Consider the following 14,663-nt stretch of genomic DNA (forward strand, 5'->3'; position numbering starts at 1 on the left):
GCAGAGAGAATTGCGAGGGGAAGTCAGAAAATGAGTTACTCGTTATTAAGGCAGGCCAAGTAACTTTTATTCCATGCTGTGGTACACGTCAAAGTGATGCAGATACATGTCAACGTAGTGACCAAGTCTCTGTAAACAAAGGTCGGAACCTCTAGCAACCGTTCACTTCGTCGACGACTGAAATCCGGTCTTCGTCACGGAGCGATTCGAGAACCACTGCGTGGACGTGCTCATGGTTGTAAAATCTGTCCCCCCCCCCTTCCCCCCCACGCCGATGTTCTTCCAGCTTGCCGAAAAGATAGAAATCAGATGGTGTTACGGCGTAAAGTCAAGCGCCGGCAGACCAGTCGGGAATGTTAGAACAGAGAGGGCTGTGAAGATGACGTCAGCAAATTGCACGTTGACGGTCCCCTCTCCAGGACTACAACGTGACGGCAGCGCCCTCTATGCAAAGAGAACATAAGCGCTGCACCCGACTGGTCGCAGCCCAGTTCTACAGAAGCGCCAGGACCAACAACCTGGATAAAGGCATCCACTGTATTAATTCACTTGTATTGGGATCGTTATACTGAAGGGCACTGATTATATTGCATATCGCCATTTGCTTGCGACACATCTATGTATTTCTCAGAGTTAAGTATTGTCATTTATTTTCTATAATCAAATTCATTAATACGATTTGCTTTAATTGTCGTCTAGCGATCCGAGAAAGCAGGTTTCCTAAGCACCCCATATTTGACGAGTAGACAAGATCTGGACTTTGCTGCCGGCATCACTCACACTTGCGCAGCCTTGGTCATCTTGTCGGCATGTCACTACAGCTGGACGCTGTACTGCATTTGGTCCACGTACCAACAGAATTTCAACGTGAATGTATGTGGTATTTAGACGTTTTGCCCTCAAGAATCGTACCGTTCCACGTACTTCAGCTTTGGACTACCTCTCCAGTTGCCGCTCATTTTCACAAACACACACACACACACACACACACACACACACACACACACACACAAACACACCCACCCACACTCACACTCACAGACATACACACTGTGATGCACCTGTTTTCCGTACCGCAGGAGAACTGTGTCTGGAGTCAAACGGGAACATGTAGACACTTTGTGAGTGTGCGGTACTCTTGATGCACAGTCGTCTTCGCGTGGGACGACACGTATAACGTAGTTTCAAAGTCTCTACGCACACTGAGCGACCTCATTACAGACAAACAGAGAACAAAATTATTTCCTCAGCACGACTGCACTTCCAGCAAAAGGTGGCTAAAAGTGATCGTAATTTTGAGTGAAATCAGTTCAACTGAATGTATCTGACATATCTGTGGAAATTACACTGTTGAAAGTTGCGAATAGATTTTGTAAAATAAAACTAAGAATTTCGTGCAGAGATTGTTGTGTTATTGGTACTAAAATTCAGTACATAGAGTTAGCGGTTTTCTCTCACGTAATAGATATGGCAGTTAATCTGAATGTAAAGCCCAGCATAGTAATTTCTTAGCACTATAGGTACTATGGAGGAATGAAAATTCATTCTCGATCATTTGGCTAGAAATTTTTCATTTATTTGTATTTTCTTTTTTTGCTGCTTATGGTACTGTAGCGTGCATGTGTGGGAACGTCGTTCTTTAACACTGGCAAGTTATTTGTTATGAAACGTATTATACAAATAAAAGGGATTCATAGACCTCTTTGTAAATCATTGATCACACCTCCGTCAGCACTGATTATATTATATATATTTTTAATCTTAATGATTTTTTTTCGAAACAAAGCACGCTAAAGAACCGTACTCCTACAACGTGTGTTTGCCTTTTGCCTGTGATCAACGGTCCTTAATAGGCCACGTTACAAGCATTTCACTTCTGGTTATCAGATATGCAGAAAGAAGAAAGTCGCACGTTCATCAGAAACTGCCATGCTCTGAAGAACATCAGTACTAACCAATTTTACTCAGAGTAGCAGTATAACAAACTTTTATATATTCGCGGTAGTTACTGTATACACTGCGCTAGTGAAATTTTTTTTCTTATTAATAAATCATGTAGAAGCTCTGTTCTGTTGTTTAACAGTAACATAAAAAAATAATACTTTCACTACCGATTTATAAATCACTATCGACATAGTGGTCTCATGGATGCTGCTTGAGAATCTTGTGCTTAGAAATGACAAACTGTTAAACTTCTCATTAAAAAGCAAGAGTAACAAACATATCGTTCCAAAATTTAGAAAGACTTAGGCAACCCTGCTCCCCTCCCATACACACACATGCGCGCGTATACGCACATACTGATGGCATGGCCGAACTTGCACCGCTTGATCCACTATTACATGAAATCGTTTCTACTGTGTGTGGGTTACGACTGCATGTACCGTGTACTGCGGACCGTCCAGCAGAGCCCGCTTGCTGAGGTGCCCTGGTAGACGCAGAGCGCCACAACAGCACGCCACAGTGCACAGTGCACAGTGTCAGACTGTTTGCTGCCGATGCTATTGTTTACAGGAAAATAATGTCATAAGAAAAATGCAGAGGCACAAATTTTCTACTTGTTGTAATGACTAACACCTCCGTTTAAACGTGGTTTAACTGCAAAATAATGTCGATAACTAAAAGAACGAATCATCCATTACACGACTACAGCACATGTGGAGAGTACCTGGAGCACGTCACATCGTTTCAATGTTGAGAACTAATACTAAGAAGTCATATGCATGGATGAGCAGATAAAAACTGTACTAAGGGAAGACAAATTCCAGACTTGGATTTGTTGGGAGGTTCCTGACAACGTGCAGTGCATCTATGAAAGTAATCGTCTGGAAAATGCTAGCTCGACAATTCTCCAGTGCTGTTCCAGCGTTTAGATTCCTTGTCAAGTAGGCACAGAGGTGAAATCGAACGAATTCTGAGTCACGGGTCTAGAGTCGTAACTGGCCGGTACCGCCCATACGAAAGTATAACAGAAATTACTGAGAAACTGTAATGTGAATTCTTTAGGGAACGTACAACACACAAACATTTACAGGACATCTAAAGATAACCGAAATTTACTATACCACCTTCTTTTGTAGTAATACTTTAACTACAGTTCAGCTACAAATTATGTGACTCACATTTTACAAATCTTTGCGTTATATATTGGTACATCTGATGAGACTTCCCATTCTTCCAAATTGGCACACAACATAAGGATAATTTTGCACATTTCTGTGAACTAATCTCGGGCTAAAAAAATTAGTTATCCTATAAATTCTACTTCACAAGAGATACCAAAAGGCACTTGCATTATTTCAGATAACTGACAATGGACACACATGTAGCTGTTCATGAAAATGATTTATTCATTAAGAATAAAATTGTTATGATATACTCGAAAAGGACTTGATTTCTCATAAATACAATAACACGGCAGGAAAAGCCAAACATTCATTGTCTTAAGCACGTGACATATTTCGAATTCTTAAAATTTATTTTTAGTTAATTTAAAGCAAATTGTGTCACTAAATTTATCGTTACATTTTAATAAACTTCAATAAATTACTCACTACTGAAAAACAGGAAATGGAAATATACTGTAATTTGAAGCATTACCGTTTCTGTAACACTCCAAAAAGAAATGATCTAAGATACAAAATAAACTGCGCGCCACAATCGGCAGTCGTTGTTGAGGCATGTGACTAATGCGCGAAGCGTTTTCTCTTTGTCTCACTTAGTTCTCTGGAAAGGTGTATGTGAAAAGATTTCTTCTCATGTTTATATGCGTGATTTTGTGAACGGATATTAAGGCGTTTAAGTTGTCTTTACTGTGAACAGAACTTTCTGTCAGAAATGCAGGAATGGTAGTAAGAATCAGATATGCGAAATAAATCAGTAAATCTTCAGATCGAAGAAAAGCTTCTTTGCCATGGACCATCAAAACCTGGACTTATCCATCGCTCCTAGACATCGAAGAATTGAGCCTCGTATCTGGAGCTGTTATATAGATGAGTAAAACAACATTCTTTCGTAGAAACTGTATTATGAACTGTTAGTAATGTCCATCTTTCCGATAATAGTATAAATGTACTGTAGAAGACGTGTCTTTTGTTAAAAGGTACATGTTTTTAACTGCATATTTAGAAAGGTGTGTATACTGCACTAAATTGCAGGAAAGGGAACATTGTAAAAGGCGACATAGTTGTCGCGAAACCATGTTGGACAGATTTAGGGTATCCGTATTTGAGGAAGGCTGTGCATCTTTGAGCTCCCACAATCCTCGTTTATCTGAAGTCTCGATCATGAGAAAAGACAGACAACGCACTTGGCAAATCATATTTCCCTAGCTCGATATGGGAATGGAAGAAGCTTATATTGATACGAAGTACTCTCCGTCCCACGCAGGTACAGTGGGTTTCGAAATGTATTTGCAAGTGGAGACCAGCGGGAAGTCCGAGTTAGACTCGGCGAGCAGCGCTAGGACTGGACTCACCTGGAGAACTCCGCCGAGGCGCTCGACGACGAAGACGAGGGCGAAGCTAATGGCGCCGAAGATGGCCGACGCCCACTTGGCGGCGGTGCCGGCCTTCTCTGGCGCGATGCTGATGGCGGGGAAGGCGCCCAGCATGAAGTCGCTCACCGTGACCGCCGCCAGCGAGTTGAGCGCCGCCGCCACTGTGCTGCAACACACCCGCATTGCAGTGCCGGGGCTCTGCCGTCTCACTGGCAGGGAATGTCGTGTCGTGGTGTTAGCTGGGAACCCACGACGGTGTTGATTGGGCACGCAGAGGTGTCGCGTCTTGTTGTCGGCTTTGGCGTGAGAGTATGGCCTCGTGTTATTAGGTGGAAACATGGGGATACGGAATTGTGGTGTTTGCGGGATGTACAAAGACTTCTTATCGTTGTGTTGCTTGGGGACAAAAGAGATGTCGTCGTGGTGGTGGCCGGAGAAAACAGATATGGCGTCATGTTGTTCGACATGAACATGGGGTCATGGAGTTGTCGTGTCAGGTGGGGACACAGATACATTGTTTCGAGGTGTTGGCTGGGAACACACGGACATGGGGTCGTGATATTGGCTTTGTGCCGTGGGGTTATTGTGTCACGGTGTTAGTGGTGCTATGGAGTTGTGATGTTGGCTGAGGAGACACAGATATGGGGTTTAATGTCCTATGGATGAGGAGGTCGTTAGAGATGGGCAGAAGCTCAGACTGAGGAAGAATGGATAGTGAAATCAGCTATGATCTTGGAAAAGCACCATCCTGGTATTTACCTTAAATGATTTAGGAAAATCACGGAAAACCTAAATCAGGATGGTTGGGTTGGGATTTGAATCTCCGTCCTCCCCATTACAAGTCTGATGTGGTGCACTGTGGTGTGGTGGGATGTGGTGAGATGTGGTGAGATGTGGTGTGGTGTGGTGAGGTGTCATGTGGTGTGGTGTGGTGTCGTGTGGTGCAGTGTGGTGAGGTGCAGTGTGATGTGGTGTGGTGTGATGTGGTGTGGTGCACTGTGGTGCAGTGTGGTGAGGTGCAGTGTGATATGCAGTGTAGTGTGGTGTGTTGTGATGTGGTAGGGTGTGGTGTGGTGTGATGTGGTGTAGTGCAGTGTAGTGTGGTGTGTTGTGATGTGGTAGGGTGTGGTGTGGTGTGGTGTTGGCTGGCACAGGGGATGCCAATGATGCTGACACCATCTATGGATGTAGACGAAAGGGCTGCCAGTACAAGGTAAAGTCTCCATTGTATATTTCCCTGTACATCTCGAACTTCACAGCTTGGAAGTATACCTCATCAGTTTAAAAAGTGGCGAGACTGGATTAATAAAGAATAGAGAAAAGTTAAGATGATGATTTTACTGCTTCAGGTGTTCTACAGATTCTCTCCACTCCCTCCCCCTCCCACTTGTGAACAATGCGCAGAACGTTCATGCAACAAAGTGAAACTGTCAGAAAGGTACTTATTTGGGATGCTGCTCAACTCACGTGTCACACTGGGTCGAACGTCGGTTATGTCGTCAAAATATTGACCTCTCATCTGATTTTCTACACTGTCGTCTTGTGATAGGTTTGTATTGATAACACCAAGTCTCGTCACCCCTGATGATTTTATCCAGAAAATAATTCTCTGCATTTGAATTTCAATCAAGTCACGGCAGACGTCCACGTCTCGTTTTTGTTTGGGTGTCAAGGTGTGTGGGACAAACTCTGGGCACAGCTTTCTATTTTTCAAAATATTCCGGAGAATGTCCGGAACACTTGATTTAGAGATGTTGCTCCATTGTGATTTGTGTCACAAAAACATTGACACACCTCAGCTGCACTTCGATTACTTAGCACTCCCCACAAACAGCTGACTGGTCGAACACGCATCTCTTGTTCACAGTTGGTGGCTCAACCTGCCACGGCAGTTACTGCGCTGACGTCGCTTGTACGCCGTGAATAAAATCAGTCTCAGAACTTTTTGGACGGACTGTGTATAGCAAATAATGGCTTGTACGAGATATGTCATATAATGTAGAACACTGATATCACGTAGTATTCTCTCTGTACGCTAATACAGTAACGCCAACGTGCATCAAGCCTAGACGGATTTACCTCATTACTTCATAATGTAACAGCCATTTTAACTGAACTGTGAATATGTTTAGCTTCTAGCTAAATTATTTAAATACGAGTCGCATTGTAAATTTTAAGTAGTATCCTCATGAATCGAACCAGTTTAGAGGGCAAATAGGTGACTGTTATGCGTGTTTCAAGTGACAAATTTTAACTGCTGAATGTAGAAGGGCAGATAGAGTCAACGAAGGCTGAAGGTGGCGGTTTAAAGCCAAGGTTAGCCTCCTGACGCCTTTTTTGAAGCCTTCAGGGGGAGAGATAGGAGTTGAAGAGGAAGTAGCTGCCTATTTCCCTTGTCAGGAAAGCTACTGGGAAAACGAGGCCATCATGTGTCCAGTAGCAGTGCTGCCTGTTGGTTTCGTTGCCACACAATCGTTTTGGAAAAAAAAATTATTGCTTCGACTGTACAGCGTTGCTCCACTAGGATATTATTTAGGACGCCTTCGCGAGAACTGTGGCCAGCGATCGTATGCTTCCAGTCGAATACTGTAACTGAATGTGCTGTGAACTGTGTTACAGAAATAGACGAATAGTTTCGTGAGTGTTACGGAGTGGGAATATACGCACAATCAGGCTCCATAATTAACTACATGGCCTAATTTATGGTCACGCTGAGCATACCTTGAAAGCAGAAGCCTATAATATTGAAGTTTGAATAACAATGGGACAATAGTTGCAACATTACCTGAAACGGGCGGATGTGTAAAGAATTTCGACTCGCTATCTTCAAATTCAAGATGGCCGAATCGGCAGTCATTGCGGCTACGAAACACTGGAATCCAACCACGAGGTAAAACGCAGCCAAACTGGTGTGGCATATTGTTATGGAAAGCAAGCTCTGATATACGCAAATTGTGTAGTAACTGTTCCCTGTTTAAACATAGACAATGTTTCTTTTGTAATAAATCGACAATGGTGTGTGTGAGCATTGCTGATTTCGTAATTAATAACATTCCATTTATCGTTATCAACTGAAACTTAAGTAGTTCAGCATTGAGTCTTAAAATTAATTCTTTTCGTAGTTCAAAATTGACAAGTAATAACTCTGCGAATATGTGAGCGTAATTCCATCAGTAGTACAGATCGTTAAACGCTTGTCATTAAAGTCAATTTGTACGAAACATTATTTAAAAATAATATAGTGTCGCAATCAGGGACCAAACTGATACTAATTAACTGATGTCGTTTATTGCCACTATTTGTTGCGGGCTCACCAACAAAGCCCTTCACAAACTTAATGTTTTCACTCTTGCGTTTTATAGAATTGTTCTAATAATGTTTGTAATAGTAGCCACACCCACTAAATCTTACTCAGTGCAAATTACAAAATCGTCATGTTGAAATTTTTAACATAGTAAATATTTCTATTGTTTCTGCCCGCCATTATACGTTGTGCACCCTAGAGTAACAAAATCTGTGATACTCATCATTGTCTGACTGTGAGGGCTGCGCAGGCACAGTATTCAAACTTTACATTGGTGGATCTGTGTTTTGCTGTATTATTTACATTTCACGCAGTTTGTTATGTTTACATAGTCAGCGTTCTCTCGTAAGTTAACGCACTTGTGAGTACACGAAATCATTACCAATCACTGTTTGTGTTGTATATTTGTGGGTTGCTAAATATTTCAAATAAAAATGTCCTAACTTTTTGTTCCTTTTTTGCATGGGTGACGAACAGTTATGGCTCTTTAAGTAAGAATATAGGACCACTATACGAGTCACCCAACAAATTATGATGAAATTTTCTTGTTTCCTTGCGCCATTCCATCCATTCCAGCTGATGTGCTGATGTGACATTGATGGGAAACTTACCCGAGAGAGGCACTGAATATCCCTGCGACGAAGAAGCCGGCCACGCCCTTGAGATGTGCCATGTGCTGCATCACGTAGTACGGTAACAACTGGTCGCTGGCAGTGATGGCCTGCGGCGGAAGAGGGGTCCGTCAGTGATAAACGTAATATATATATATATATATATATATATATATAATTAAAAAATAAATGTGCGAGGGCTATCCACAAAGTACATTACGTTTTGGAATTAAAAATAAATAAAGTATTGGAAATTTTTTTTATTATATACAGATGAAAGCCACACTTAAATACTACTTTTCTACATAGTTGCCATTTAAATTAAGGCACTTATCGTAGCGATGGACGAGCTTGGAAATTCCTTCCTCGTAAAATTCGGCCGCCTGCGCCTTCAACCACGTGGCGACTGTCTTTTGGGACAGCAAAGGTGTGATTTTTGTGGATTTCCTGGAAAGAGGCACTACAATAAACTCTCAAAGGTATTGCCAAACTCTGCACAACCTCAGAAGAGAAATACAAAACAAGCGCAGCGGAAAGTTGGGCTCAAAGATCTTGCTGATTCACGACAACGCCCGGGCCCACACGGCAAATGCCACTCCTGAAGTTCTCGAATCTTTTAAGTGGGAGTTGTTTCCTCATCCGTCGTACAGTCCCGACTTGGCACCGAGCGACTTCCACTTATTCCCAGCAATGAAGAAGTGGTTGGCTATGCAGCGTTTTGATGACGACGCACAGCTTCAAGAAGAGGTAACCACGTGGTTGAAGGCGCAGGCGGCCGAATTTTACGACGATGGAATTTCCTAGCTCGTCCATCGCAACGATAAGTGCCTTAATTTAAATGGCAACTGTGTAGATTAGTAGTATTTAAGTGTGGCTTTCATCTGTACATAATAAAAAAAAATTCCAATACTTTATTTATTTTTAATTCCAAAACGTAATGTACTTTGTGGATAGCCCTCGTATTAAAGTTTGTCAGGAAGGCATACCAGAGCTACAGATACTGGGGACAAAGAGACTGACACGCCATGTTTCACTCTGCCGTGAAATGTGTGCACGGAGCGACTGGCAACGGTGCAGGCAACATTGCTGACAGAGCTCGCGTATCAGGGAAAATGTGATGCGTCAGGCAAACGCATCTTCAGCATAACTCTTTGGTGGGCACTGCACCGTATAGGACTGATGTGAGCTCAGAAGTCCATGTACGGTTATCTCATCATCAGATGTTGTCAACAGAATGTGGGATATTTGACCTTGCCCAAAATGGTCTGCAACAAGACAGCTGAGATCAACACAGAGGAATGGTCTAACTGGGTATCTATGCAGTGGAAGAATATCTAGACATATCTTCACAACTAAAGGTTCAGAGATAATGGAACGACATAGCCGAAGTTTCCATGAACCAATGGAAGCTGGGGACCTGTATTATTTTCATGGGCATTAACGGTCATCTTCACAGTACCACCAGCACTACTGAAACAGAACAGAGACGATTTCCCTGAGCCATGCGTGGGAGGCGAGTTGAGTTGAAAAGTACATCATCTCTGAGGCTTTGAGGTATACAAATGACGCTGGGGAGGAATGGACCAATATATATGCAATGCTCCTTGATAGCTTCAGGATGAGTGTCCCAGATTTATACATATCGAGCACTTCTGTCTGTGGGTGGGTTGCTTCTAAATTTCTTGGCACGCATGAAATACTAACAGTTACTGTGATCAGATAAAAATTGTCTCCAAGTGTGGCTTGCTGAACTTTTGTCCAGAGTCAGGGGACAACAGCAACACAGCATGCCGTTTCTGTTAACCAGTCTAGAGTGGATCGCTTAGAACGGCACTGACCTTTGATAGCACAGTCCCTTGTACACTCTCATGTGCTTATTAAGCTGGAAGCAGGAGAAAGTCTGTATTTCGGATTCAGAAGAGACTCACCTCAGTTTTGATGGGATCGCATCCGTGGTAGTCAGCATAGATGACCATACCAGTGTAGAAGTTGGCCGTGAAAATGATGGCCAAGGCGGCGCAGCTCACCCATAAAGCCCTGACAAAACAAAGAGCCAAGAGTAACATTCACAGTAATGGTTCGTTAAATCTCATGCATCTTAGTGTCAGGTAGTTGTTTATTTGTTACTACGTTTTGGAATCGATGACACAGTATAATAGAAACAGTCATTATACGGCCAGAATTGAGTGACGCAACGTTGAACTATAAAAATACGTAAGTAACTACAACAGCAATAGCAGTAGTAGCAGTAGTAGTAGTAATACGGGGGGCGTTCAATAAGTAATTAAACACATTCTTTTCTGGGGTCGACAGAAGCGTCCGATCCAACGCGTCAGCTTTGACCCGTGACGTAAGGGTGTTGTGTGTGACGTCATGACGGCGCGGAGTTTGGTTTGAGTGTGGCTGTCTCCAGTTCTGTTTTATCTTATTTTATTTACTTTTCTGATCTGTTCGTTCTATCTCGTGAGATTTTATTAAAATTTAAAAACACTTATTACTTATTTTAATTATCTGTTTCCTCGAATTTCTGTTTTAGTTTATCATATTTATTTTTCTGATCTGTTCGTTCTATCCCGTGAGATTTTTTTTAAAAAAAAGACAAAAAACACTAATCAGCTACTGAAGCATCTTTATCTTCTATGGGTTGCAGGGGTTACGACCCCTGGGGAGGTGGGTGGGTATTCATGCATGGCTGTCTTCACTTACACGTTGTAGCTACGCAAGGCGTCTAAATTTGCTTATATTTAGTTTGCCCCCCACCCAAAACACCCCATTTCCCGCGCTTGTCCCGTTAGTGTCATTAGGCTTCTTGTGGAAAGTGTGTGTGTTTGTTTTTGTTTCCGCCATATTTGTGACGTCATGGGTCAAAGCAGATGGGTGGGATCGGACGCTTCCGTATTTCCCTTTTCTGAAAGCAGGTTGGTTTTATTCAGGATTCCAATACGCTGTATTATTTCACACTCTTTGGGCGACAAAACCATATACAGAGTGTTTCAGAAAGGACTTTACAACTTTAGAAATTCATATAAATTTATTGACAGAAGATATAGAACTGGATTTAGTGTTATTTTGTAGCGAAGCACATCAAGTTTTTTTACCTTAAACTAAGGATGTTTTATGTGGCTTCCGTTGGTTATCCTGCATACATCCCATCTAAAGTCGATTTCTTCCCAAACTCGCTGTAGGATTGCAGGCGTTACTTGCTCAGTGGCGGTGTAAATTCTTGCTCTAAGTTCAGGTAGAGAAGCCGGCACAGGAGATACAAACACGATATCGTGATAAATCCCCATTAAAACAAAATCGAGTGGTGTCAGGTCTGGGGAACGTGGGGGCATGCAGTTGGCGCATCACGGCCAATCCATTGACCTGGAAAGCGGTCACTGAGAAAATCCCGGACGTCAGCTAAGTAGTGGGTGGTCACCATCTTGCATGAAGTAAACATTTCGTTCTTGGTCATCCTCATCGATCTGTGGTATCAAAAATTGTTGTAACATATCATAATACATTATCCCGTTGATGGTTCTCTCACGGAAAAGAAAGGGGCTGTACACTTTATTTTTGCTCAATGCCCAAAAAACGTCCAGTTTAGGGCTATCACGAACATGTTGCAATGTTTGATATGGATTTTCACTGCCCCAAATCCCACAGTTATGTGTGCCAAAAATGGTTCAAATGGCTCTGAGCACTATGCGACTTAACTTCTGAGGTCATCAGTCGCCTTGAACTTAGAACTAATTAAACGTAACTAACCTAAGGACATCACACACGTCCATGCCCGAGGCAGGATTCGAACCTGCGACCGTAGCGGTCGCTCGGCTCCAGACTGTAGCGCCTAGAACCGCACGGCCACTCCGGCCGGCTATGTGTGCTAACCTTGCCACTTAAGTGACAAGTCGACTCGTCAGAAAAGATTATTTTGTCCAAGAAATGTTCATCCTCATGTAATCTGTTTAACATATCCGCACAGAAGTTATTGCGAGCAATTTTATCAGTGTCTTTTATTGCTTGTACGATAGTCAGTCTGTATGGTTTCAAATGCAAACGTTTTTTTCGACACAGGCCAAACTGTCGCTTGTGAGATTTGAAGATCGCGAGATGCACGCCGGGTCGATTTCGTAGTGCTGTTGACAAAACGTTGTCTCATTCGCTCAACGACATCGTCAGATGTGCCAGACGACAACAATTTATGTCGGGGTAAGAACCATCTACTTATCATAGTTCAGGAAATATGACGTCATAAATAATGAGTAAAAAACTGTTGCATTATGCATTACGTTTACATTTATTACTTCTATCTACTAACTCTACTCATCGTAGCCCCTGGACGTGTAACTACAAGTATCGTGTATAATCAAGTTCTGAGTCAAATAAACGTTACAGAGAATTTGTATTTTGCATGCAGTGTTTCTTGATGTATATACTGGACCTATACATTTGTACGTTACGCATATTTCTTTTTATGGTTGTTCCATAATTTCAAAGAGATTTTCACGAATACATGTAAATGAATTTTTTTCGATTTTATGCTAAAAAACAGTCCATTTTTTTCTTTTCGTTTCTAATAGGAAATTGGCAAAATGAGTATCCGGCAATGCTGGGCTTGTGAGCTAGTAATAATAAATACAGAACGTTAGAATTTACTCCCTCTTTAGATATGGAGTGTTTCATGTGTTTTGCAAGCACAGCGCTGGTGTTACGCATGAGTCAATACCAGGGAGGAAGAGGCTGGCAGGCTCCCGCTGTCAGCCGCGCTTTGGCCCATTCTTGGGACTGTGGCAAGTGGCGCACCTGTTTTAGCCCAACTCTACGTGTTAGGAGCGGCTTTGGAAAGAAGTGCGAGAAAATCGTAGGGCCATTTAGTACTTCAGGCTAGAGTGTCAGCAGCTCTTGCTCACAAAGCTATCCACAAACTCAAACTGAAACCTTTTAAAGTAACGCATCCCCCATCTCTTTAAAACTGCAGTAAGCACCAGAATGGACGTCAGATGTCACGAGATGCGATGAAAGACCTGTTATGGACCAGGCCATATTTCATGTAAAACGAGTCAACTGACGCTGGGAACGTATGCAAACCGACTAGAGTGGGAAACCGACTAGAGTGATTTTTGTTATCTATGTGAAAACTAACAAACTCATACTCTGTCGAAGGGGGTGGGGGGCTGAGAACGAGACTCGCTGATAAATTGCGCCAGTTAAAACTTGCACCATTTATGTCTGATAACGTACTGTTTCTGACCAATGGCAGGAAAACGATGAATAGTGGAGGCCCAGAAAGTGCACAGCATGGAAAACTGAATAATTAAGAGGCTTTACATACACAAGAAGAGAGATCGTAATGAAATGACGTGCCTGACATGACTCATCCGTAATCTTAACAGTCATCTAACGTGGCTACATGCATCATCACCAATTAGCAGTTCTTTGCATGTTGCTACTCTGTCATGCTCTGTGGACATACAAATCGTGGAGAGACAGAGCGATGGGCGATCCGCGGCCTGACGGCTTTACGACATCGTGGCTGATTCCCACGACGTGTCAGACAGTTTTCACCAGGAGAGTGGTGTTCCCCAGGGGCGTGCTTTAAGCGTCACCCTCTTTGCCGCAGCCAGTAACGCCACAACATCTACTGTAAGGCGTCCTGTCCAGTGCTTCTTATTTGTGGAAGATTTTTCAGTTTTCTGTTCCTCCTCCACCACTGCAACAGCTCGTCAGTTGCAAATTACAGTGAAGAGGTTGGAGAAGTGGGCTCCAAAGGCGGTTCTTAACTCCCTGCAGTTAAGTGTGTATGTGTGTGTGTTTTGATTTTAATCGTTGCTGTCTTATTTTTATCTCACTTGCATATGAGCGACATCGTTCTTTATTTGAAAGACTCGATGCGGCTGTTGAGCCTGATATTTGATTCCAAACTATCGTGGTTACAATACCTGAAGGACCTGAAGATGAGGATCGAGAAAGCACTGGACACAGAAAGTGCCATAGGTGTTAGGGAGTGAACAGGGCACGTCTGCTCCAGTTGCATAGAGCAGCCGTGAGATCGCGGCTGGAGGTGGGTGTACGGTATACGGATCAGCAAGACACTCTTACTTGAAGATCATTGATGGTATCTACCGTCACGCGGGTGGTTACAGGACCAGCCCCATACCCAGTGTTTGTGCTACGGCTGGGAAACCGTCGCTCACCAACCGGCGGCAAACCCTCACGGTACGTCAAGTCCTCGCTGCTTCCAGTTCAGCAGCATAGCGTACTGTTG

The 14,663-nt window shown here is 42.9% G+C and overlaps 1 protein-coding gene across 1 annotated transcript in view; it reads right to left on the reverse strand.

The window, feature by feature from the left end:
- Nucleotides 1-14,663, reverse strand: part of LOC124594914 (sodium-coupled monocarboxylate transporter 1-like) — a 118,046-nt gene that overhangs the window by 41,090 nt on the left and 62,293 nt on the right. Inside the window, exons 10-12 of the mRNA XM_047133394.1 lie at nucleotides 10,342-10,450; nucleotides 8,414-8,523; nucleotides 4,478-4,664 (exon numbers count right to left, since the gene is read on the reverse strand). Of these exons, the coding sequence (XP_046989350.1) occupies nucleotides 4,478-4,664; nucleotides 8,414-8,523; nucleotides 10,342-10,450 (406 nt within the window). The remainder of the gene's footprint in view (nucleotides 1-4,477; nucleotides 4,665-8,413; nucleotides 8,524-10,341; nucleotides 10,451-14,663) is intronic.

Source organism: Schistocerca americana, chromosome 2 (genome assembly GCF_021461395.2).
Source record: "Schistocerca americana isolate TAMUIC-IGC-003095 chromosome 2, iqSchAmer2.1, whole genome shotgun sequence".
In the NCBI taxonomy this organism is placed as follows: Eukaryota; Metazoa; Arthropoda; class Insecta; order Orthoptera; family Acrididae; genus Schistocerca; species Schistocerca americana.